The following is a 25,177-nucleotide window of genomic DNA, read 5'->3' on the forward strand; positions in this document are numbered from 1 at the left end:
TTACTAATAGGGAGTTGGGCGTTTATGCGCCAATTCACGAAGGCATGTATGAGTATGCAAGAGAGTACTCCTTGAGTACTACCTTCCATACTCATAAATGCTTTCGTGAATTAGCCCCAAAGTCTTAAAGGAAATAACATTAGAAAATTCATGTCATGAAATAGATGGCGTGATGGGGGTCATCAAACTTTAATTGGTGGTACAGTCTTGTCAATAGTGACTGCAATGAAACTTTAACAAGTTAAAAACTCATTATCTGTCTCTTCTAGGAATATAGGGCAGTTCATGAAGAATTCCGAACACACAGCGAGGCGGAGTCGGATACATGCAGCAGCTTCATGGGCTTGGAAGATCATTTGGAGCTTGACCTTGGCCACCTCTATGTGGAGAACTCCAGTACACATCTGAGTGCAATTGCACCTTGGTCCATGGTGGAGAAACCAACAATGGATAAAGTTAACTCCAGGAAGGAGGATTCCGACAAGGAGACCTCGGAAGAGACTTGCAGCTCTAGTTGCGACTCGGAAGGGAGCACAAGTTCTGACAATGAAGCTGAACAGTTGGGCAGATTTGCAGCCAAACACTGTCAAGTAACCAAACCTCACCGCCTGCTGTGCAGGTCTCCTCGCTTCGAGCCTCATATACTAAAACGAAGTGAAATTTTACAAGAACTTAAGATTGAGGAGGTCCAGGCAGCCTCCAAAGAGGTAAAGAAGCCTCCTGACTTGGTGAAGGAATACCAAACCAAACTAGAGTTTGCACTTAAGTTAGGCTATGCCGAGGAACAGGTTCAACTGGTGCTCAATAAACTGGGAACGGATGCTTTAATCAACGACATTTTGGGTGAGCTTGTCAAACTTGGAAACAAGAGTGAGGTGGATCAGTCTAGTGGTAGTTCCAACAGCGCTGTACTCCGTGAAGCCTCTTCTGTTGACTCACTGAGGTCAGATTCTCCATTCCAAGAGGAGGTGATGGATGACTATCACAACTTACGGCCAATAGTCATTGATGGAAGCAATATGGCAATGAGGTATGTGCATGTTACTTGTTGCAGAAATGTTGAAGTTGGTACCTCAAAGACAGGTGATTTAATTGTTGAATTTTTGCATGGTGTATCGAAGAGATCATGTTTTATAATTCTTTTAAAATACATCCACACACTGCTAAAGCAATGTCGGCCCAATCTGCTATGTATGGTGAGCACCTACATAAAATAGCAAGAGCGAGGTGAATCTCTGTTAATATCAGCTTTGCATAATTTTGGCACAACTATTAGTAACTTGCTCATTGACACATGCACAGGGTGTGAAATGCCTTTCCACGTGGCTCACTGATTGTCGCTCTTCTCTATGGGTGAATATTTTCCAGTTTTTCTTGGAACTTTCTTTTTTAAACTGACGAGCTTTTTTTGTTATTCAAATCTACTTGATTAGCACCTTAGAGTTTTTCTAGTAAACCTTACTTTACAAGATTCACCAAGGCAAGAGCTAAAACGAGTGTCTTGCTATATTTTGATTTGTCATACCTGCATTGCCATGAATACCCTTAATAACAATATGAAGGAAATGGCTTGTAATGGAAGTAGGCATGTAGGTTTAACCATATATTCCTATTGTACAGCCTACAGTTGAGGTGTTAAACTTCTCTGAATGTGAAGAGTCGGCTACAGAGTAGAATTAGCTATGGATCATAAGGAGAAAGAGAGGGGTTCACCCGCCTTGTTAGAAAAAAAAAGCTGAAGCTGCTATTTTGGTGATGTTTCTGCCTCCTACTGACTTTCTATTGGTTGAAATGTCTCCTTGTGGCTCCTTTCAACTCCATCAATGTTAAAATGAAAACATGTGGAGGGCCTGTTGAAGGGAGTGATGCCAAAGCATAGTTGAGGGTCTTGCATTTTTCTACCCTGCGAAAGCGAATTGAAAACAATAACTGGTTACTTTGAAAATATCTAATGATTGTGACCGTCTTGTGAATCCTGGCAATGCTATGACCTTTCACCCAATGGGCTGCAATTAGGCCTGGGCAAAATTGCAGTATTTTTCCACATATAATACAAGTAATTGTCACGAAAATTAAAAATATTACTCAAAATAAGCTTGGGCAGCTGTCTGTGTGATAATTATATGCAAGGTATGAACTCGCATGCACGTCAGCACATCCTGCCACGACACACATCCATTTTCCTGCCAGCCACTTCCTGATGAGAGCATTCTTCCATAAGTCAAAAGCAGGAGTGTATTGTGGGCCACGCAGCCCCTGTGGGGCAGCCACCCCCCCCCCCCCCAAATATTCAGAGGTCGTATCTTTTTAGGGGTGTCTCCATTCAGCCCAAACCCAATGAATATCTGGAAGGCGTGGGAGATCCAGGGCCACTCATCACATTCCGCAGGATTTCCCCATTATTTTGCTTTACGCCACTGGTGAAAAATATATCACAAGCATAAGCGGGAGAAGATAACAATTCCACAAAATATACAAAACCTATCAGGATTTACAAAATAAAAGGCAGATGCACAAACCTGCAGGATGTATTTAAAAAAAGAACAAATGTGAAAGAAAGAAGGAATGGTTGTAGAGAAAAATATACGTGGAAGAAAAAAATAATCCTAAAATTAAAAAGAAAAAAATGGATGGCTGCACAGATACAGTCCTTTCAATAGATGTTCTCTATTGAATCTCGTTTGGGTTCATATAGGCAATGGGATCACCATGCAGATTTTAGTTTTCTGAGGAGACTCTTTGAGGGTTGTATGTCGGAACAACGCATGCCATTACCGTTCAATGCCGTTAGTCCACAGTCTTTACAATGAATGCATCTTTACCACGCATTCCTTTACCATTTTACTATTCCAACTCCAGTCTGTGCAACAGTAAGAAAAGTGTTGGACTTTAAAGCCCAATGTCGCTTTCCCCAAGGCATATCATTGTAACGATATGCGTGGTAAAGACACATTCGTTGTAACACCTGCATTGTATCATCAGCGCATGGTTCGCGACACGTTGTAAATGCTCCTTCCCCTCTTTTAGGCATCATTAATCACAATCAAGCAGTTATAAATGTTAATATGGCCACTGGCAAGAGGGGGTGAAAGTGGTTGTCTTTGGCAATGACGTACCCATACCTGAATTTTGTACTGAGTTTTGACATCCCTTTCCCGTCTTAATTGCATAATCTGTCGAACATTATAAGTGGGATTACAATACTAAGTACAAATGCCAGACATTTGTTTAAGATATGAAATGGTGTGTTTGCATTTTCATTACTAATAAAAATTATATGCATAACATAAAAGGCTTTTGTGGATAGGTGTCGCAGAACTCCTAAACAGACTACCACCAGCCATGATACACGTTAGGATGGACCTACACTTCACTTGAAGACCATGACCTGCTTTCTGTCCTTAAGGAACACCGTCAGGACAACTATGTTCAGTGTTTTTTTCAGAAATACATGCTGTTGAAGGCTCCATCCCCATGCATTCCAATGATGTGGAAAACTCATTGCCATGCACTTAGATGCTTCCTCGGAGCAGATCCAATATTATCTATTCCTCATGGGTCTAACTTGATCTTCAGCCTTCGCAACTGAGTATGGATAGGAGGCGTATGTGCTAATGGCCAGTCTAAATTCCAGTGTCGTAAAGAAGCCAAAAGTTGACATGAGGATTTTTTAAAACAATTAAATACATGATATTCAGTGCAGTATAAGCTTAATGGACAATGGCCTGTTCCCCATGAGACCAACTATGGAAAGTAGAAGCTAAGCTTCTTGCAGTGTGCCCATCCCTTTTTGTTACGTGTTAACAGTGATGTGACTTTTGAAACTTTGTGTATGATTCACAGTAAGTTTTTGCAGAACTCCTTTAAAAATACTATTAAAAAACAGTGCCTATACCTCATGTCTTCCCATACTTTAGGAGAAATTATATTTTTTTCCAGGATCATTAATATGCAAATCATGGTCAAATGTAGGGTCAAGGAGAAGGTGTTCACGGAATGGAAATTGTTTCACTTTCAAAAAATATAAAAACCTGTTAAATTAAAAAAAAACCAATGACAGAATGTAGGTCTTGAGATGAACAATTTATTTTCTTTCAAAAGTAACTCAATTACCAATGTGTTATCCCTTAACTGAGATAAAAAACAAATAGTGAAATTATATGTTAAAAGACAGACGTAAACTAATGCTGAAATGACAGTATTTTGGCAATCTCATCTATTACAACAACGTGAGGCCCATTACTACACTGGTGGGTACAGTGCACCGATAATTCTCCTGATATTGCTCCTTATATGCTTCCCGGGCAGTTGACTCTCCTTATATGGTGCTCACAGGAGGGTACCATTTTCAAGCTGTTTTGCAAAGTCTCTTATTGGCTCCTTTAAGATGGCTAGTCCATTTGGACCAATTTCTCACTGTTCAATGATTCACAACAATACCAGAAGACTTCTAGGAATTCTGTAAACGTTGTGGATTTCCTAAAGCTCTTCTCTGTGAAACATCTACTTAAACAGATTTTCAGTAAGTTAGAAGTCTGCATCTTCAAATGTGATACAAATGTGCATTAGATTCAGCAAACATTTGCAAGACTTCTAAACTGACAGCTGTTCTGCTTTAACAGCGCACACCTCTGAAACTTGCTCAGTTTTTAAGTGAAGGCATGTCCAAATCAGAAACAATAGATGCGCTCAAACACTGACCGCACTCGATCCGTCTCTAAATGGGATTTACAATCTTGCTTATTGTATAGTTCCAGCATCACTCTTAAGGAGTAATGTATAGAGTTTCTTGGGAGATGGGGAAATCATGCTAAATTTGCAGTAGTGCTACAGTTTTCAATTGTAATACTAAAATGACCACAGGTGTAGTGTTACCAGGAGGGCCTAAGGTCGCTTAATGAGAGCCTTAGTGTCGAGGGAAAGAAATTAGCTGTTATTTGCAGCATCTGGTGAGTTTACCTTGTATTGTTTACGCACCGTATGCTGATTTTTCACAATCGGTTCGTGACTTTCGTACATAATGCACACTATTTTTTATATTGGGCATTTTAATCTTCTTGGTATCAGCATTTAGAAATTGCTCTGCCTGTAGGTAACCAACAACAACTTTATGACTTTACAATCCTAAATTAATTTAGCTTTTAATTACAGGTGGTCATGGGATTTATCCTTCAAATTGCAGGTCCTTAAAGGCCAAGGATGTGGCCTTTTACCTGGGCATCCTTTTATACTCATAAACTAATAAATCCTATTCTTCATTTTATGCTTTGAACATTAGTTCTCATTTTCTTACAAATGAATAATCTTTTCAATTACAACACAGAGACAGAGGGTGATCAAGATATTGGTTAGGTCTACGCATGGGTTGGTTTGTTCACTGTTATTCTTCCTGCCACGTTTTGTGTTGGACCTTAATTTTACCACAATTTCTTCCATGAAGGTATCCTAAAAATCCTTCGAACTCCCCTTGTGCAATGGCGGGCAGTAATAACCCGGTCGTTCTGCCTCGGCACTGGTGATTGTCAGCTACAATGCCGTCATTGAATCTCATAAAGTTGTTGCAACAGAAATTTCTTTTCAGGAAAAAGTGAGTGGGCGACACTGCAGAGCTCCAGGTGTAGTGCCGTGCTTTTATTCCACCGGGAAGGGCAACCCACACACACTTGAAGAAGCCTTTTCTGCAGAGACGATTCGCAGAGACTAATGGCATATTTTGGAAGCTTTGCTTTTTCACAAAACATCTGCGTTGGTTGGTTTTAAAAGCATTTATGATAGTGGGCTCTGGCACATTGTAATTATCAAACACTGAAAAGAGCATTATCAATGAATAATTAGTTTATTAAATTATCTGGTCTTAGAATTAACCGTGAAGGCCTCATAGCCTGTTTGTCATGTTTTGGGATTGGTTGCTGAATGAATTTTGTTTCTCTGTTTTCCTAATTTACATGTCACCTACCAACCACTTCAGAGCGTCTTAGGCCGATTGCGTAGTTGGGTGTCTGTACATGCATATAACAGTGGTCTTCATGCATGAATGAAGATGGACATGTCCTTGCACCGCAATAGGCAGTGCTACCCTGCCCAATGTTATCAGGAATAAAGGCTGGGCTATGGAGGAGCACTGAATGGTGCTGGTACTTTGATGCAGCTGACTGTCAAGTGCATCCCCTCTGGTGGGATGGACGTACTTGACTGTCTGCTACTTTGAAGTAGATGCTCTGGCTTAGGAAAGGGGCATGGGTTACTCTTCCAAGACCCCAGCAGATATGCCCTCTCATGCTTCCCTGTTGTAGCATTCACCAAGCACAGATCAGAAGCCGCCCGTCCTTAAGGTTCCCACCTTTTTGCAAACATGTAGAGTGTCTGTCAGGCTGAGCATGGTAGTCAATGGTGGATGTATGTATGCACCCTTGTGAAATGATGGGTATGAGCGAGCGTGCATGTAGATGGGTGAGTGTGTGTGTGCATGTGTGGCCTCCTGCTTGAATTATTAGCCACAACTGGTAAAGATTCCCAGACCTTGAACTACAAAATTGTGATACAATTGGCTATGCACAAAAGGGTATGTGGTGTGCACAGGAACAACATTTCTACTCCTTGTTAGTGGAGAACTATGAGCTGCGTGCACGGTAGTCACAGCAATAGTGTTACAGTGGCTGGAGGAAAACCCCCTGAATGGGCAAAAATTGATTGGAAGTGATAATTTGTAGGGGAAATGGAGCATTTGATTGGTTGAATGTTTGCATCCAGGATCCTTGTGCGGCACCATTTTCCCGAATAATTTGCAGACATCACGCTTTACCATGTTGGTTTATGACGCATAATTATACGCTGAAAGTGAGGGGGAGACTGGAGGCAAAAAAATCGGAGGCGAAAGAGGGAGAGTATAGATCAAATGCGGGGTAGGGATAAGCTGAATAAGCTGGGTCAGCAAGCGGGAGAGTGAGAGTAAATTAATGCTGAATAATCTCCAATAAAGGCCCCATTTTGTATCTCACAATAAACTGGATTCTGGAGCAAACTGTAGTTTTTATTAAATTTGGGTTCAAAGTTCTGTTCTAATTACATCTCCTGCAGTATTTGTTCTCCAAATTATTTTCTCTAGTAATGCCCTGGGAAATGTGCAAATATTCTGAGTTTCAAACCTCGAGATGTGGCAGAGCGTGCAGTATTGTGTGTACTCCATTCTAAGTTGTGGAACTCAAAGATCTGCTACTGCCCGAGTGAAAACATAAGCCTATGGTATCTATAAATTCAGGTGATGTATCACCATTGAGTTACTGTGAGTGTTAGAATGAACAACAAAGAGTGAGGGTGTAGTTAATCAAATGGGATCAAATGAGATGAAGAAACTTGACTCACTAAAAAGTAGACCTAGTCATAAAAGAAAGAAATCCAGTAGGTCTGGTTTGAATATGTTGATGCAGGCTGCTTTTGTGCATTCCTGTGTTTCCATGTGCTAGCACAATAAAACCAGTCCTATTGGCTTTGCCGATAGGTTTTAATATTTGTAAACTTATATTAGACATTTTTTTCAGAGCATTGTCCTCTAGGATACTTTTCTAATGTCTCCTTTCACCCTGTTGAGGGCTCCAACAGGAATTGTACCAAAGTTCAACTAAAATGCTATTGTTAAACAAGTGTAGCTGGGCAGTAAAAAAAGTTAGCTTGAAAGGAGAGAAGTGAAAATATAAGAGTCAAAATAGTAGTCGTTGTGAATCGACGGAGGCCAAAATATTGATTGGCTAAATACATGATCTTCATGCTTATATTGAATTAGATTCACTAATTGTAAGAGTTCATGGGGCACAATCATAAATTGTAAAGTACAAAAATATGTGCATATCTTTCACTAAAATTGTGTACATTGAGCAAATTATGGATCACCTCTCCCCTGACATCTTCCATCGAACACCACAGAAGCAAGGGAGACAAATCTGTCTGGATAGCCAGGAGATTTCATAACAGATCTGCTTGGGGGAATAGAAAGACAACACAGTGTTGCAACCTAACCCGCTTCATAAAGATTGATTCAAGATGTGGTTGACAAAGTCTCAAAACAGTGGCTAAAGGGCGCTGCTGACTCAAACAAGCCAATGGCTGACCCAAAGTCGGATCTCTGTATATTGGAAGCTGTAGGCCAGCAGACTGCTGTGTTTTCAAGCCAGACCTGAAAAATCAAAATCAAACTTATCCTACAGAAATTCACATAAGTACTTTTTATTATAAGTTTATCGAGTTCGGTAGTTTTATTAAAAAAAAAAAAACTAAAGAGTAACATGGGAGCAATTAAGAGAGCTCACAATTTATTGAAAATATAACACACATACTGTATTTCTTCCCCCAAAGAAAACAAAAAATCATCTATACTGATCTCCTGAACTCACAACTGCCTCCGGCATGGCACTGAAAAATCGGTACCTGTAGAAAATATTGGGCTAGATTCAAAATCTGCATTTTGTAGTACATAAAGTAGTAAAGCAGTAGTACTACTCACAAACTATAAAATGCAATTCACAAGCCAGTGGCCAGAGACGTCCGCCACTGCTTCTCTTGTCTTTTCTGCCCAGAGATCTCCACTATCTACTTATAGTGGATTGTCTTGAAAATGGGGAATACTTACTATTATATTAGAGGGGTTTATGGAAATTTAAAGAGGAGTTGGGAAGGGGGACCTTAATGTAAACACACACCCACAAAAGAGTAAGACCATTGCTATTCATAAACTGCACCTCTCCAGTAGAAGACAATGTCAGCAGGGAAACAAAATAACACCCTATAGAACCTTTTGTTGAATTTTTAATATATATTTATCTTTATTATTTTATCCTTTTAACGTGCAATAATAAACGTAATTAAAAAATAAATTAAACCATAAACTTTTATTTAAAAATGTAAATAATTGATACTGATTTAACAGTCAGATTTTAATAAACTTTACTAAGTTAACCAAAGTAAAAATGTAAGTGAGGGTGGGAATTATTTTAATTATTTTTTGACGTATACATAAATTAAATGCATTTATTTAAATGAATTAATGTTGTACTTCACATCATTTGATGAGCATGTGCTGTAATATTTTGTTTTATTACTCCTAAGTTTTAGGTGAATATTATTTAAATTAATTTATATTTATTTTATACATACATGTATATTTTATATTTTTAAAAGAATAATACATTTAATAATTTTCCCTGGACTTTCCCATAGGGAGATCTCCACCAAGATGGTGGAGATCTCCACATACATGTACAAAGTTACTGGAGTAATGTTACACTGGTAAATCTTGTTGGGCTGCGTCCCCTGATTTGAGGGGATAGAGACATGTAAGTCCACACCCAGATGTAACTGTACACTTGGAAATGATAAATGGCAAAGCAGTGTTGAGTTACACGTAGGTGTTGTAGTAAATGTGCATATGAGTAAATATACATGTGTATATTTACCTTAGTGTATCTGGTCTACTGTGTCATGAACAAGGGTTACAAAAATATCACCCCATTGGAGTTCATAGAAAATCTACACTGAATGGAGCAATATTTTTGTAAACAATATTTGTGCCATGAATCCACTTATCTAAATCAGTATTTCTGATAATTCATTAATGAATTTGCACAACAGACCAGTTTTAAATAGGCAAGCAGAAGGAGGTTAAGTATTGTCTCACCTTGGGGTCCTGTCACCCCAAAAGCATGAATGCATGTTTAGTTGTATCCAACTTTTAATTTCTCACAGTATTAATCCCTCACAGAATAAACTGGGCTACTCTGGTGGGCTTCCTCTGAGGTTTGAACAGAGTGGTGTTTTTTAAAATAGATCTTGCCCCTGTCCTCTGTTTTTGTTCTAAGGTTTGCCCTCACAGCCAAGAGACGAGCCCAACCATGAAAAGAGCCACCCCGGAGCAACATTTTTTTAGAGAATGGTGTCACTCAAACCATGCCTCTGTTTATAGGGGATTTGTCTACAATTAACTTTAATGAATGCAGAGCCATTGCAAAAGGCGTTATCAGCTCAGGAAGACCGTGGTACACTGCAAATGGTTTTGCATTAACAAGCTGATGATATAGCGGGTTAGTGCACTTGTGCATGAACTTAAACGGAATCCATTAGCCATAGCTTCAAGTTCATAAATGTGAACTCATACTCCCATTCTTCAAGGTGATCAAATGAACTCCCTGTAGGAAGGTTGTAAACTCTGGTATTAGGTTCTTATGCACAACCCCTGATGTTCCTCTTCTGTATGATTATGAGTCGGACCTTTGAGTGTTGGTGTTCTCGGGTGCTTACTTGCTTGGTGAGGTGGTGGCGGTGTAATGCCTAAGGGTATTTAATACCCTTGGCAAGACATGTTCCACTGTGTTCCTAGCCTATGTTTATGTATCTGGGCTTTGTTCCTCTGGGATTGGAGTTTTAGGATGTTGATTTGTGTTGCTGCAGTGCTACTTTGGGCAGGACTGCATCCTCTTTCCCCATTTTTTTGTATTGTTGATCTTGAAGCGGGCTGGGAATGTTGAGGAGTTGCTGAGCGCTGCTAGTGAATCTGCTTCCTACTGATCACCACTGTTTTGAAGTTGTTTAGGGTATTTTGCTCATGCTAGCCAGAATGCCCCACCCCAGATGGCCTTTGACCCCTCTCCTACATATGTCTGCATATAGGCTTCACTGATTGCTGCTATCACCACAGAAGCTATTTCCTAGTTCACAAGAGGCAGAGCACATGGTCGTTGGAATGTAACTTTCCCACTAGAGCCACTATTTGATCACAGAAGCCCCTTCCAATTTCAAAGAATATGAAGCGTACACTGCATTGCCAACTTTCCTTTAGAATACATGGCTCGTGCTCATAGGACATATGCAAGATGGGCTTGCAGCATGATGACTAATAAGTATTAAAAATCACCCATAAAGATTTGGTCCTTATGCTTATATTGCGGGATCCTGGTTGTCTTCCACCTAGGATTCCAGTTGACTTCAGCGATCCCTAACTTGATAGTCCTGAGCTGGCTGTCTTCATTCCTGCATAATAAGACATAAAGAAGGAGAGTCACAAAAGCATTTATGAGTGCGGAAATTAATACTACCAGGGCACGTTTTACGAACTCTTTGATGTCTTAGTAAATTGACCCTGTAACATCCAACACACTATTAGTAAAAGTACAACGAGCGCACAGACCTCTCAATTTATTCTAATTGCATATGGATATTATTAAATGTTTCCATTACCAGTTTAGATATGTTAGGGCCAATTCTTAAAGGCATTTAAGAGTTTGTAGAAGGGTACTATAGGCGTATTACTTCACTTACTCCTATGTCGTTGTGAATCGGCCCAGAAAGTGCATGCTTGAACCAGTATCTAGCAAGGGGTGAGCTGTGGGATGCCATTGGTTTTGTCTGTCTGGGATGTGTGGTATCTTACCAATTAAGAACTGACGCTCTGCTCTGATTGGCTATTTCAGTACCAGGTACTATTCAAAGTAAAACTGCATCTTCATCTATGGAGTTTAATATTGTTTCATTGTGCCCATCTATTAATCTGATTTAGTAAAGGGAGATGGATCACCAGGGTGCTTTTATACAATATTATGCTGGGGGACGCTATCTAGTAGTTATTGACTGTGGGCGGAGTCAGAGGGATGGGGGTGGTTCCATTTGCCATTTTGACCCAATAATGAAATTCACATCACTCTTCATGAGATGTGAGTTTCTCAAGTGCAGTGTTTTTGGGCGGTTAGAGAAATGGAGTACAATGTAACAATGGCGATGAAATGATGCTTTATCTCAAACCTTATACTGAACTATTTTAAATTGTTTATAGTATACTATTTATCCTACTTGCTACAATCTAGGGGCATTGGAAGCTGCCACAAACGACATTTGATGCTTTTTAAGAACTTAGAAAAGAATCAAGCAAATTATTCAAGGATTCTAGAAATGTTCCAGCTGTTTTTTTATCTGAATACATTTCCTTGAGCTTTTAAGATGTTGTCGTAAAAATTCTCAATTTAGTTAAAAGAAACCTATTTGCCTCCCTGCAGTTATCCCCGAGTGGACATATTTTCTAAAGCCGCGATCATACGAGTACAGTAATGATGCTTCTATTCCTGATTCAGGAAACTACTTGCAATTTGAATTTAATCTTCATTCTCTCGTTTTAGTCTCTCTTAATTTACATAATAATAAAGTTATTTTTATTCATCCATACATCATGCAGTTTGCCACCTAATTCTGCAGTGTTCATTTTTCATAGGAAGGTGTCAAGGGAGGGACCATATACCCACCCTAGGCTATATCGCCAGGTTGGAGGAGGACTATAAAAAAGAATCTCTCTTCCTGCGTGCAACCATGAAGAATGCCCGATCTCGGTACCCTGTTAGGAGTCAATGCCAGGGAGAATACTTATGCAAGTCTTCCCCCGGGAGAGTATGCATTTCCCTAGACCTCACCACAACAGGTAAATGGGAGCCATGTTATTGGCCATCATCCTCGCTGCTGGAAACTAACCAATCGTAATGCGGGACTTCTTTTCAGCATGTATTATAGTGCCAAATGGGCATTTCAAACCAGCTTACATAGGTTTAGGATGGCATTATTACTGGAAAGGCGCAAGCTGCTGTGGCCCTGCCCATCTACTGGTGTATGTTGAGACTCCTCTAGATGAGATTTTGCAAATGGCAGGGCTTGCTGCCAGTGACCATTTGGGGCCTAACTACAAGTCTGGCGGTCCTCAGACTGCCAGACTCGTGGTGCGGGTGGCGGTCGGAAGACGACCATATTACGACCTTGGCAGTTGTGCGGCGCTGGGACCGCCTACCCTGCCAGGGAACCGCTGTTCCCTGGTGGTGGCGCGGCAGTCTTGAGGCAGTAATATGCTTGGCAGGCCAGCCAAGGTCCCGCCAAGCATATTACGACTTTGCTCACCGCCACTGATTTCATGGAGGTCTTTCCTCCATGAAAACAGTGGTATTGAGGAAAGAAAGGGCATCCTACTCCATGTGCCTCACTCCATGTGGATGCCCGGGGGGGGGGAGGGAACACAACATGTGCCACCCTGTGTGCATGCACCCCCAGTTGCAGCACGGCATGGACTTTACAGTTCATGCTGTGCTGCAAATTCCTTTGACGTTCCCATTGGGGTGCCCATTTTATTGGCACCGCTGTGGGAATGCCAAAGGAACCACCCTCCAGTGACTAAAAAAGTAGTAATAAGGCAGGCGGTTTGTACGCAGGGCAGTCCCGCCGCCGCACTGCCGAACTCATAATCGGGCACCTAGTGTTTGCGAACCACTCTTTCTACAGGTAGGCAGGCCTATCGTGAGGCAGTACGGAACATCCAGATGCAGAGTTAGCGCCAATGATAGAGTTTCTACAAAATACCAGGTGTCACAGCTTGTTGTCTTTCTCCCCGATAGCATTACAGGAATCAACATCACGGAGGCTAAAAAAGTAAGCAAAATAATAGCAAAATTAATTAAGTAGTAAAAAGTGGTTACATCAAAGTCTGCTTCATTTACCATGCTCAAAGTCTGCTTCATTTGCCATGCTGCACAAAACATGCTTCCTGCACAAAAACAATCCTGCCTGAAACGCATGGCTCAAGGGTGCTTGCATTGGCACTTAGCAGCACCCAGTACGCCAGCGCAGTGAGACAGCAGGCTCCTCCACATCTTAGGGAATGTGGTGCATTCCTGCTCTCTTCATTTGATGCAGCGCAGCAAGCTGTCTTCCTGCTTTGCATGTCTGCCAGATTTCATATATATCGCTAAACAGGGCTTTTCATGCGGCAAGATATGCAAAAGTGCTTCTTCAAGCCTTTAGCACCAAGCATCTTTTTCAAACACTAATATATCAAAAACTGTTAAAATAATTTATGCCTTCCGAGTAAAGTTCTACTTTCATGCCAAGTTGACATAAATCATTCATTGAGCAGCTTTTAAGTCGAGCCTGGGCAGCGCATGCGCTGCTGCGAGGCATGCAGTCATGGAGTATGGCTTTAAAACCCTGCCCACTCTCCACCCATATTTTTAATTGGCTTGTGTCATTGTCCTTTGTACACACTGGCTTCCGAGTCGTTATTAGGCTTGTTAGTCCCTCCTAGGTACCGCCTTATCTGCATTTGTTGCTTCCCATAACGACTGGACCTTTTACTGGTGTTATATGGTCTGCTTTATAAGTCGGTGAGCAGTATTTTCTTTAATGCTCTTCTCCTATTCCACCCATGACATCGAAGCAGCCTCCCACTTTTATTTTAATAGTAATGTATTTATTCAAATTACAGCAAGGTCCAGCTTTAACTATAGCGGCCTCACTTATTTAATCATTTAATATACAGCGCGGTCCGCTTTAACTTTAGCGGCCACGCTTATTTAATCATTTCATATACGGCGCGGTCCGCTTTCTCTTTAGCAGCCACGCTTATATAATTACCAGCGCGGGCCACTTTCACTTAAGCGGCTGCTCTACGGAAGCTTTTGAAACTAATTTTGTTTTTTAACTTCGGGTGAAAGCACCATACTCGCTTTCACTTTAATGTTGGCCGCACCCCTTTGTTTAGACTCTGCTGACTGTAACCTTAATATGCAAGCAGTGTTCAAAAAAGGGGCACAGCCACCATTAAAGTGCTCTGGCATTTGCAAGAGTTTGAGCTCTTGACATTAAAAATAACAATGCCTTTTATATAAAAACAGATAAATAAAAGGCACTGTCATTTACAATGCCAATAGCTTAAACGCTCGCAAATGCGAGATCTATTGCATTGAAAATGCTTGTTGCTGTTACTGTGAGAGGTAAAATCACACACTTTCTTAACTCCTGCCCCTTTAACTGTTTTCCAACCTGTATGGAACGGAAATGCACAAGCACTGGCACGCCGTCTTTAGACAAATGTTCGATGTATTATTTAAAACAGTATGAGGTATTTGAGCTCGTGAGTATGATATAAGTGTGGGTCAAAGTAACTGGTTGTTAGCTTTGCCAGATGAAAACAATTTGAATGCATACAGCCATCAACCGTCACCTTTTTATTTTGTGGTTTTAGTGCCTTTTCTACAAATAAATGAGGGAGGCATCATAAGAATGCACAAGGTGCACAGCCACTTATGTTTGTAATGCGCCATTTGGTCATATGCCATGTTAATGTTTTTTTTCTGTGAGAAAAACCCGACAAGTGCTCCATTTTTAAAAAAATGTTAAGAGTGGACACCTTAGCACCTTCAGGGGATGAGAAAGTGTTTCAGAGAGATTGCCCATTGCCTTGCCCCTATGGTCCTGCCCATAGTTTGGTCCAAATTCATCATGAAGTCCAGCATGGGACAGTATATCCATCAGCGCACCAATAACTCCTTTATTGGATGTTGTGAATGATAAACTTGCTCCTTAAAGAAACTTGTTTAGGCAAGAGCGGGCGCTCAGTGTAAGGGAAAGGACTTTTCTTCCATAAGCCATGCTTCAAGGCTATACCACTGTCTCAGTGACCGATGGAGACCAAAGAGAAGTATGAGGTTCAATGGTATGAGAAGGAAAAAAGTCAAAACATACATTTTTTTAAAAGACAGTGTGATACATGAAGGAGACGTTGAAAAACATTCCACTGATAATGACCTGCTGTCGGGTTTGGGCACTGTTCCATGAAGGTGCTTTCCTGTTCCACAGAGGTGCTTTTCTGCCTCTGTGGAGCCATTCCTTTTCCAAGGCAAGTGTTTGCATGCCTCATGAAGCTACTGCTGGGCTCGCGTAGAGGTGTTTTTGTGGCCTAAGTAGGTTCTTTTCTACCCCAACAAGGTGCTAGCACCCCTATGCATGTGCTGTTGTAGCTATGGAGGTGCTTTCCTACTCCAACAAGGTATCCCCATGCCTATATAGGTGCTGGTGTAGCTATGGAGGTGCTTTCCTGCTCCAATAAGGTATCCCCATGCCTATACAGGTGCTGGTGTAGCTATGGAGGTGCTTTCCTACTCCAACAAGGTATCCCCATGCCTATACAGGTGCTGGTGTAGCTATGCAGGTGCTTTCCTACTCCAACAAGGTATCCCCATGCCTATACAGGTGCTGGTGTAGCTATGCAGGTGCTTTCCTGTCTCAAGGCTGTTCCTTTGTCACTTAGGAGGCAATTCTGTATCCAGGGCATGTGGTGCATGCCTCATTAAGTTGCTGTTGTGCCCAATGGAGGTGTTTTTGTGCCCACGCATGATGCTTTCCCACTCCAGGAAGGTGCTGTGGTTGCAATGCTAAAAGTGCAGTTTGGTCCCAGGAAGTTGTTCTTGTACTCTAAGGAGATGCTGTGGTGCTTCAGGGATGCTTGCCACCTGCAAAGGAGAAGCTGCTAACTGGATCTGCTGTTGGGCCTACAAGCGGGGTGCCATTGCTTCTTTCCCAGGGAATAGGACGTTCTTTCCCATGGCCCTTTTGGCAAAGAAGGCAGATTATGCATCTCCATGTATCTTTTGTGATGTGATTCACACTCAAAAAGCTACAGTGTTGTCCCTTTTACTTTTTATTGCTGCTCTTATAAAGAATCTAGCTTGTGTGTTCTTTGACACTTCTGAGATTAATGGGCTGATTTTCTGTAGACTTATTTAGCGTAGTTGGAAGCAACGCTTGTGGTTTGTACTGTGCATCCCTACAACAAAAGGGATGCCTGGGTTTTCAAACGGCCAGAGAAGCACCCAAGATGGGCACTCTAGAGGAGGAGGGCACGCTTGTGCTTTGTGTGGCACTCCAAAATATGAGGTACACTGGTGGTGTTTGCTATCATTTTTGGTTGGCTCAGTGCTTAATATCTTCATTTGCTCTTAAGGAGTAGTTACCCCTTTCATGACTTTTTCAGATGGGGCCTCCCATCGGTTGGAGAATGCTTGTTTTGGACTCTATTTGGGGTGCATGTCCGGCTCGCCCGAGTGACGTCTCCTCTTGTCGACTTCGATTCACTTGCATCCTGTGTAAAGATACTGATGTGATTTGGGCGGCACATTTTGAGGAATTGAGCAACAAGAAAGGGAACTGTACTGTGTATCACACGTGACATTTTTATTTGAGTATTAGTGTGCACGTGGCTAATCAGACTGTGATTTAAGATGCTATCCAGCATGATTTACATAATATCACATTTTGTGCACTTGGCAAATAGCTTATTTCGGACTGTGGTAAAAGACCCTATCCAGCATGACTTGTACATTACCCACAATTTGTAACAACCTTACAGGTGCATTATGGGAATAGCAGAATTATACATCGGCACGTGGTTACTGAAATTTAAAGCATTCGATTTACTGAAGTAGATTTGCCTCACCTGTGAACAAGGCGACATCCAACGGCCGAAACACGTCAGGATTGATGTACTGACCCTTCTAACACAAATTAAAAGCCAGTGTGCCATATATATCATTCATATATATATATATGTTTTCTTTACAAAGTGGAGGAGTGGCGGAGCTTCGGAATATAGATATATATATATATGCTTTTGGACATGATTGAAATGTGTCTCAGTGCGGAACTGTAATGGGCATTTCCTATTCTCCGCACTATGCCAATCTGAATAGGAGATAGAGGGAGAGAGAGCATGCTTGGTGACAGAACAATGAGGAAATTATGGATAAGATAATTCTCTGGCTGTGGTATATAGATGGTTTATTTATAATCCTGAATGGTACACGTGAGGAAGTCATGGCTTATTTTGTAACATTGAAAAAAAATGACATAGGCCTACAATTTACTTGTGCTTTTGATAAATTACTGGTGAATTTTCTTGATGTTAATGTATATGTACTGGATGGACAGATAGAAAAAACTTTGTTCAGGAAACAAACTGCAACGATTAGTATCCTATATGGCAGTAGTTTCCTTCCCACAACGCTAATAATCAAAAGTATACCATATGGTGAATTGTTAAGTATGAGGAGAAACTGCTCTAATGATGCAGATGCACATATAAAATATGATGAGGCCGTTCAGAGAATGAGAAACAAAGGTTACAAACAGAGTCTTCTAAAAAGGAGTCGAGATAGAGTGATATCAAAACCTCATGCGAAACCTGGATAACTAATAAGGAACAAGTCAGTGATGTGAAGGATCAAACTCAATTAAGGTTAATTTCAACCTACAGCAATGAGCGTACAAGGATTTGTAATATATTAAAAAAAATTAGCATTTAATTTCCAAAGATTTAGATGCTGGTCCCCGAGTGGGAAATAAACCCCAAGTAACCTTCAGAAGAGCACCATTACCCAAAGACAAACTGGTCAAAAGTCATTTTCCTGACCTACATACAAAAACATAGTTAGTTTATTTACATCTAGGGTTTAGCAAGTCTAACAGCTGTAAAGTGTGCAACATTGGCATCAATATGAAGACAATCTTGGATGGACAAAATCAGGTGATAAAAAGTAAACATAAAACTACCTGCAGCACACAGTTTGAAGTGCATGTGATCGAATCTCCCTGTGGCCTCAAATATTTGGGGAGCACTACAATTATGCTATAAAAGAGGATATTGGAACATATCAGAGCAGTCAAAAATAAAGGTATGATGTATGCTATTGCTAAATATCAGGTTCGATGTCATCGCATCGAACATTGAGATACTATGGCATTGGCATGGTAATAAATTATGAACATGGAGGGAAACAAACCCAGACTTGGCGCAGGTTGGACTCAAAGTACATCATTCGATTAAGAACTAAGATCCCATTTGGACTGAATAATGATGAAGAACTTTATGTACATCTTTGAAGTAGGAACGGGACATTTTGAAAAGTATCTTTGAGGTCTATGAATGGGGAGTATTTTAACCCCTTGCATGCCCGCCCCTTTCCCCGCCCAGTGCCGCGCCTTGCATTAGCGGGCGGAGTTCATGACGAGCTGGACTCGTCATGGGCACAGCGCCACCGCAGCCCATGACGAGTCCAGCTCGTCATGGGCACTGAAGGGGTTAAGAGTATAAAACAGTGGCAATTTACTCCAATCTAGATTATGCATACAGTTACAATAGGATTGCTATTATTATTGATATTCCATGGCAATTAACTAATTGGAACACTGTAAAATAATTTAAGGTTGTTTTTGTTCAATATATATCAAGATTTGTTGTGTTAGGAAGACATTGATGACAGGTCACGCTTTGTTGACAATCTAGCTTAACCATACTCGGAAGCTAATATTATTGTCAAAGGCATGAAATGTAAATGTAACATCATCTCGCACTTGGTAAAAAGCTGTATGATAGGTTGACAATATTGCAGAGAGCCCAATAGGTAGCTATACCACATAGGAGCTCTAGACTTCTATGCATGTCACAGTTACACATAGCTAACAACTCACGGTTAATCATACACGAGAGATCAACAATAATGTTGATGGCAGTGAATATAAATGCAACATCATTCTACACTCTGATGAGGATTAATGACATATGATTATCTAGTAATGTCGTGAGAGCTCACACCATACCACGTATGATAATATATAATTATCCCACAGAATCCTATTGAAACTATTCTGGTCGTTTTACTAATATTAATAGGATATTGTACTATACAAACACAGCTATCAACTGCTCAGTAAGGTATATGTTGGGTGATCATTGCTTTTAATTTCCAAGTGATACATTTGTTTGGTATGTTTGTTTTATGGTTACACTACAAATCCCAGAGTGCCTCATAATTGGCAGGATGGGTGGTTTGTATAAATACAGAAACTAACTAAGGACTCTCCAACCATGAAAATGACCAGTGACGGTTGAAATGCGTCTGTGAGATTGTTTGTGGATCAAGAATAAAGGGTATTGAAAATACAGATCACGGTGTGCAGTCTTTTTGCTTTGTGATTTCAAAAGACGCTATACTCTGTGACCTGTATTATCAATAATCTTTAATCTTGATTTGCAGTGTAAACTTTAACTAATACCAAAACACTATGCAGTCACACAGCCGATTGCAGTGTAAATAGACTCCATCATAATTTCCTTATACTACTTGAACTTTTTCCACTCACATTAGACAGAACCCCTGTGGGCCATGTCCATCACCCAGTACTGTATCAGTCTTCAACAATAAACCACCCACCACCAACTGAACAGGCATGAAATAACCAAAGATATCTGCCACTACATACCTCTGTCCATCACAGGACTCTACTTAATCCTTCCTGGAGGGTCCAAAATAGCTACCAATCCGCTTTTTGACACCTCACAAAGACAATCATATATGGGATGACAGTGCAAGGTTCGTCCCAGCAGATCTCCCCACCATTTCTTCCTCCATCCTATGCCTACTCCTGACAATACTCTTAAAACTAAAAATCTTAGAATGAACAACCTAATGCAGTATCACCACATTAGTGGACTATGGTCCTAAGAAATTCTGTAAAGGGACATGCCAAGCTGACAAAACCTGCTAGCTTACTAAAAACCATATATTGCGTGCCTAACTCACACACATCTATATCCATCTCTCTGCTAAATGTTGTGCCCCTTAATAGGATAATTGTACTCTGTTGGCACCCCACATAGGGGTAGTAATTGTTAGTTCAATATTACAATACAATAGTAGTCCCTTACACTTAAGGGAACACATTTGCGTGTGTGGATGCACTCCTGTGAAAGAGCAGAATGCCATCACTCACTGTGAGGTTAACCAATGGTTGGGGTGGGCTGGCCCACTGTCACTGTTCCAGCAAACCTTTTGTTTGCACTAAGGCCGTTCGTATCATAGATATACTCTTGTGTTCATTCTGTGATCTGTAACGGATAGCTCTGTAAGTGGATCTTTTCCTCTAATTGTGAAAATGTGAATCCTGGAGATAACATGCTCAATGGGATTGCTTCATGTCATTAGATGCACATGGTTCCACCACTAGCAACTTCTCAGAGTTCGGTTTGGTGATGTCACACAGTTTTCAAAACACAGATTCTGTGCTAGAAGGAAGAATGGCTGCTCCACCTCAGCATAGGGGAGCTTGAGGCTCAAAGGTTGTTTCTCATTCAGTTCAAGGTGGCTCTGGAATGCGCCACTGATATTCCCCCACTAGCCACAATGATTATGTGGCCTTTGAGACTGGTTCTGCATTTATTGTCATAAGCTGTCATCTCACCTTATTGCCAATTCACTACATGTGAGTTTGTTGCAAATGAGATGGGCGACCTCTGGTTGGGCTGTGGGTAATACAGATCATCATCTCTGAAGTGTCACATCTGGTTTCATTTGATGCGAGTCTTGTGAGTTTCTTTTCACTTTGTGCTCTCTCCTTTCCAGGGCAATATGTGTTAACTTTCCTGTTTTTTGTGCCTCAGGGCTCTTGCTATAACCTCTTGGCTTTTTTCCCCCTATTTATATACCTTTGAGCGTTAGAAACAACTGTCAGCTGTGTCGTTGGTTTAGTGCTGGTGGTGCTGGGTCGTCTGTTACTAGGGGCCGTGGTAGAGGGAATGGTTCTAACAACAGCTCCCATCTTTGTGATGGAAGCTATAGTTACAGCTATTTCTGTGCACCATATCCCCATACTCATGTATATGTGGCTCATAACCAACACACACATTTTTTGGTTGCCATATTTTACTGATATATGTAAAGCAGACTTTCAATTTTTGCATTACATATATTTACTCATTTGAGTGTGTCTGTGCTCCGCCTTTCATTCATTTCGGAGCGCCTGTTTACAGTCCTGTAAAGTAAGGGTTGAATATAGACGGATGACCACAGGGTTAAGACTTTATACACAAAGATAAATATACACTTTTGGTGTAAGTTTATAATTTTTTTTCCTATTCACAAACTACGAGTGCAGTTTTAAGTGTAGTATTCTTACGACTGCAGAGAATGGACTATCTTTTAATGGGCTGAATTTGCCACAGTCGTAAAGATACTACACATAAAACTACGTTCATAGTTTGTGAATAGCAAAAAATAGTAAGCGTTACTTACACCAAAATTGTACGTTTACCTTTATCTATATAAGGCCCTTACTGTGTTTGGGGTACTTTTTCGGTTCGAAACCAACTTGTGTGCAGATGGTCTGACATTGAAAACGTCATGGGTGATGGGGACTGGAATAAAACTTCTCCTTGGATGGTGGTGGTTTGTGTTCAGCTTATCTGTGATATTACCTTCCAGCTGTGGAACTGGTTTAACATTCTGTGGTGTTATTTGGATCCTCCTGCTGGCTTTTAGTTGTTCCCATGGATCTGGAATTGTAGGTTGCGTGTGCAGTCATGTGAGCCAATGGACACATGTATGAAGAGCAGTGGTGATAAGAATGATCTCTGGGACACACTTGAGAATCCTCATTGGTGGACTTGACGAACCCTCTTCTGATTACTTCACTCTGATGTGTAAAGGAGAAGTTGGATCCCATCTACTGCTCTGACAGTGATTCCTATCCCCTCAGGTTGTCTTGTAAGTAGGATGCAATAAAAGGATTGCTTTACTGGGTGGGTGCTCTGTGACTTTTCAATCCACAGCAAGATTTAAAGAAGCCAATATTTTTAGGGACTACTCAATGAATGGGCTTTACCAAGCTCCTCTAACAACCGATGCATACCGTGGGCAGCAGCAGCACAAGGTGGCAAGTGCACTGGCACCAGGACCTAGGCATCGAAGGAGCCAATTTGGCCCCAGTTAGTGGCTGTTTTTTTTTACTACAAAACGGGGGAAGGAGGCTCAATTTCCTTTCTTGCATTAAGGCCTATGAGACCTGACTATGGCACTGGTACAACTGCATACGTAATACATATTTGGTGCCACACACTTTCTGAAGCACAGTGAACATCCTTTGGAACTGGTTTAATAAATGGGTTCTCTTACTTTCTGAATCAGTTTAATGTACAGGATTCTGGCATGAGCGCCTGGGCACCCCTTTTCCCCCTCCGAGTAGCCTTCAATCACAAACAGGCAAAACCATTCCACTAACGGTGATTGGTTGGTGCATACCATGTTCTGCAGCCAAGTGGGACAAACATCCCCCTTCCTCAACTGTGGTGGGTGCAGACTCCACAGGACATTCAAGCAAGACTGTTTGTGGCCTCTCTCGGAAATGTAGACATATCTCTAAACTCCTATGTGTTTGGAGGCTATGAGGAAGTCTCTCTCAGCATGTGAGAGTTTTGCTTCACACCTAGCACTCTCGTAGTGACACCGGGAGGTAGTGCAGGCCGGAGTTGGAGTACCTCGCACAACAGAGGCCTTTCAGATGCCGAACCACACAGGTCGGCATCTGAAAGGCCTCTCAGCATTCACAGCTGCTCCTGTAGTAACTTTGAGCAAAACATATTCTTGACCATTGAAGAATATTGAGGTTCAGATACTTGTCCAGATGATGTTGGTCCTAGCCGCGCTTTGGACGTTTCTCTAGCCTTTCCAACAGTCCATTAGAAGCATGGAAGCCATCGCAGCACTTGTAGTCGTCATTGGTGATGTACATCTCCACACCCTTTCAGGCTACATGAAATATTATTGAGCTATAAAGAGGTTTCATTTTCAGCCGTCCACATTTGCATAGAGGGTTCTGTACATACCCATCTTAAGCTTTTAGAGGAACCCAGAAGACTTGACTTTTAACTTAAAATATACATTTCTTGCTTACTTGTTGATGTTTAAGTTTGGGACACTTTGATTGACATTGTTCTGTTATATCCAATAAGGTAATATGAATATACAAATATTGCAACCTACCAAGTGTGCATTTCGTTTATGTCACTCCTGTTAGAAAATTGCAACTATGTTTGTCCCCATATGCAATCACTCAGGGCCAAGCTTCCTATCAAGGTTGAGAACAGTCACTGTTACAGGGTACCTTTAAAGTGCTCCATGCACAGAAGGAGTGTTGTCAAACTCTTGGAAGATCTTAAACTATATTAAAAGCAGGAGGCCTGACAAAAGACATTTTATGAATCTAAGGTAGTTCTCCTCACTTGTCATCTGCTTCTGAAGGGGATTTCAGAATCTCAGTCCTACACCAACTTTGTTTGTTTTGAAATGCGGAGTCGCAATGGACAGTCGTGAAAATGAGTGAGATTCTTGAATTTCATTGGTTTCCTGACAGTTTGCCAGTGAAGCAAGATGACTGCTTATTGGTCATAGACTAAAGCACTGAGACAATGTACAGGTCAGGCAGCTTCATTCTTTGCCAGTTGATGTGAGCGAATGATTTTGTTGATGATCGACTGCAGCTGTGAATTGTAAAAATCAGAGGAAAACCACGAAGGCTCTGGTTTGCACAGAGGAGATTACGCGTTGCTTCATCCGAAAACTACCATCCTTAGCACACCTCCCATTTACTTCAAAGGGCACAGATGGGTTTCAGCATGGCTCTGAGGTTCTTGGCAGAGTACACCGTGCTTGGAGCAGGGCCAGCATGCACAGGGGATTTCCAGTTAGGAGTAAACATACAGTGTAGAATAATATTGTGGAGCTGAGTGGGTACATTTAGAAGTATGGGTGATAGAATGGTGGGTGGTTGGTGTGCAAGGGCAGGGACAGTAGGTGGTTGTTATGCAAGGGCAGTGACACTACATACATTTAATATAATAAACATTAATAAATGATGCACCTTTGCATTTGAGAGAGTTCTGAGGGAGGGCAGAGGATAGGGATTGGAGATCAGTTTGGGTGATAAGGGGGCTGTCAGCAGTTATGATGCTCAGTAGACAGGCAGACGTTTTAAAAGAAGCTTGTATCCAAGGGCGCCAAGGGCTGGGTGCTGCGAATGCTGAACCTTATTCTTCTTAGACAATCCTAAGAAAGAATGACCTCTTTCTGTAGCCACAATGTTGCTTGACGATAGGAAAACATGAAGAAAACAGGTGGTCTTAGAAGAATCTGCTGAATAGGAGGAAAAAGCATTTTGGCAAAAAAGGACCCTGATGGAAGATGCAGGCTGCAAAGCAAGAAGTGCTGGTGAAAGCAAAGTAGGCTTCAGGATTCCTCAAATCTACAGAAAAAGAATATGGAAACTGGAACTGAAACCAGGCAAAACAAGAAAAGATTGGAGAAAAACTAGCAGGACCAATGGACGTGATGAGAACACTTCCCAAATGCGTTGTGAATCATCCTTCCTTATAACTGAACTCCTCATATATGTGTTTAATAGGAAGTGACATCATACTTCCCCAGCTTGGGTTGGTATCCAAAGTTAAGTTTAAACAGTGGTGACATTGTGGATTGGGGAATTTATTTGTGCCATGAAGCTA

General features: G+C 41.2%; 1 protein-coding gene across 2 annotated transcripts in view; it reads left to right on the plus strand.

Annotated features, from left to right (window-relative positions):
* Positions 1-25,177, plus strand: part of ZC3H12C (zinc finger CCCH-type containing 12C) — a 77,487-nt gene that overhangs the window by 13,511 nt on the left and 38,799 nt on the right. For both annotated transcript variants that reach the window (XM_085621533.1, XM_085621532.1), the window contains exon 2: positions 270-1,030. In XM_085621533.1, coding sequence (XP_085477659.1) covers positions 339-1,030 — 692 coding nt within the window. In that variant the 5' untranslated portion in view covers positions 270-338. The remainder of the gene's footprint in view (positions 1-269; positions 1,031-25,177) is intronic.

The sequence above is a fragment of the Triturus cristatus genome, chromosome 8 (assembly GCF_964204655.1).
Source record: "Triturus cristatus chromosome 8, aTriCri1.1, whole genome shotgun sequence".
Taxonomy (NCBI): domain Eukaryota; kingdom Metazoa; phylum Chordata; class Amphibia; order Caudata; family Salamandridae; genus Triturus; species Triturus cristatus.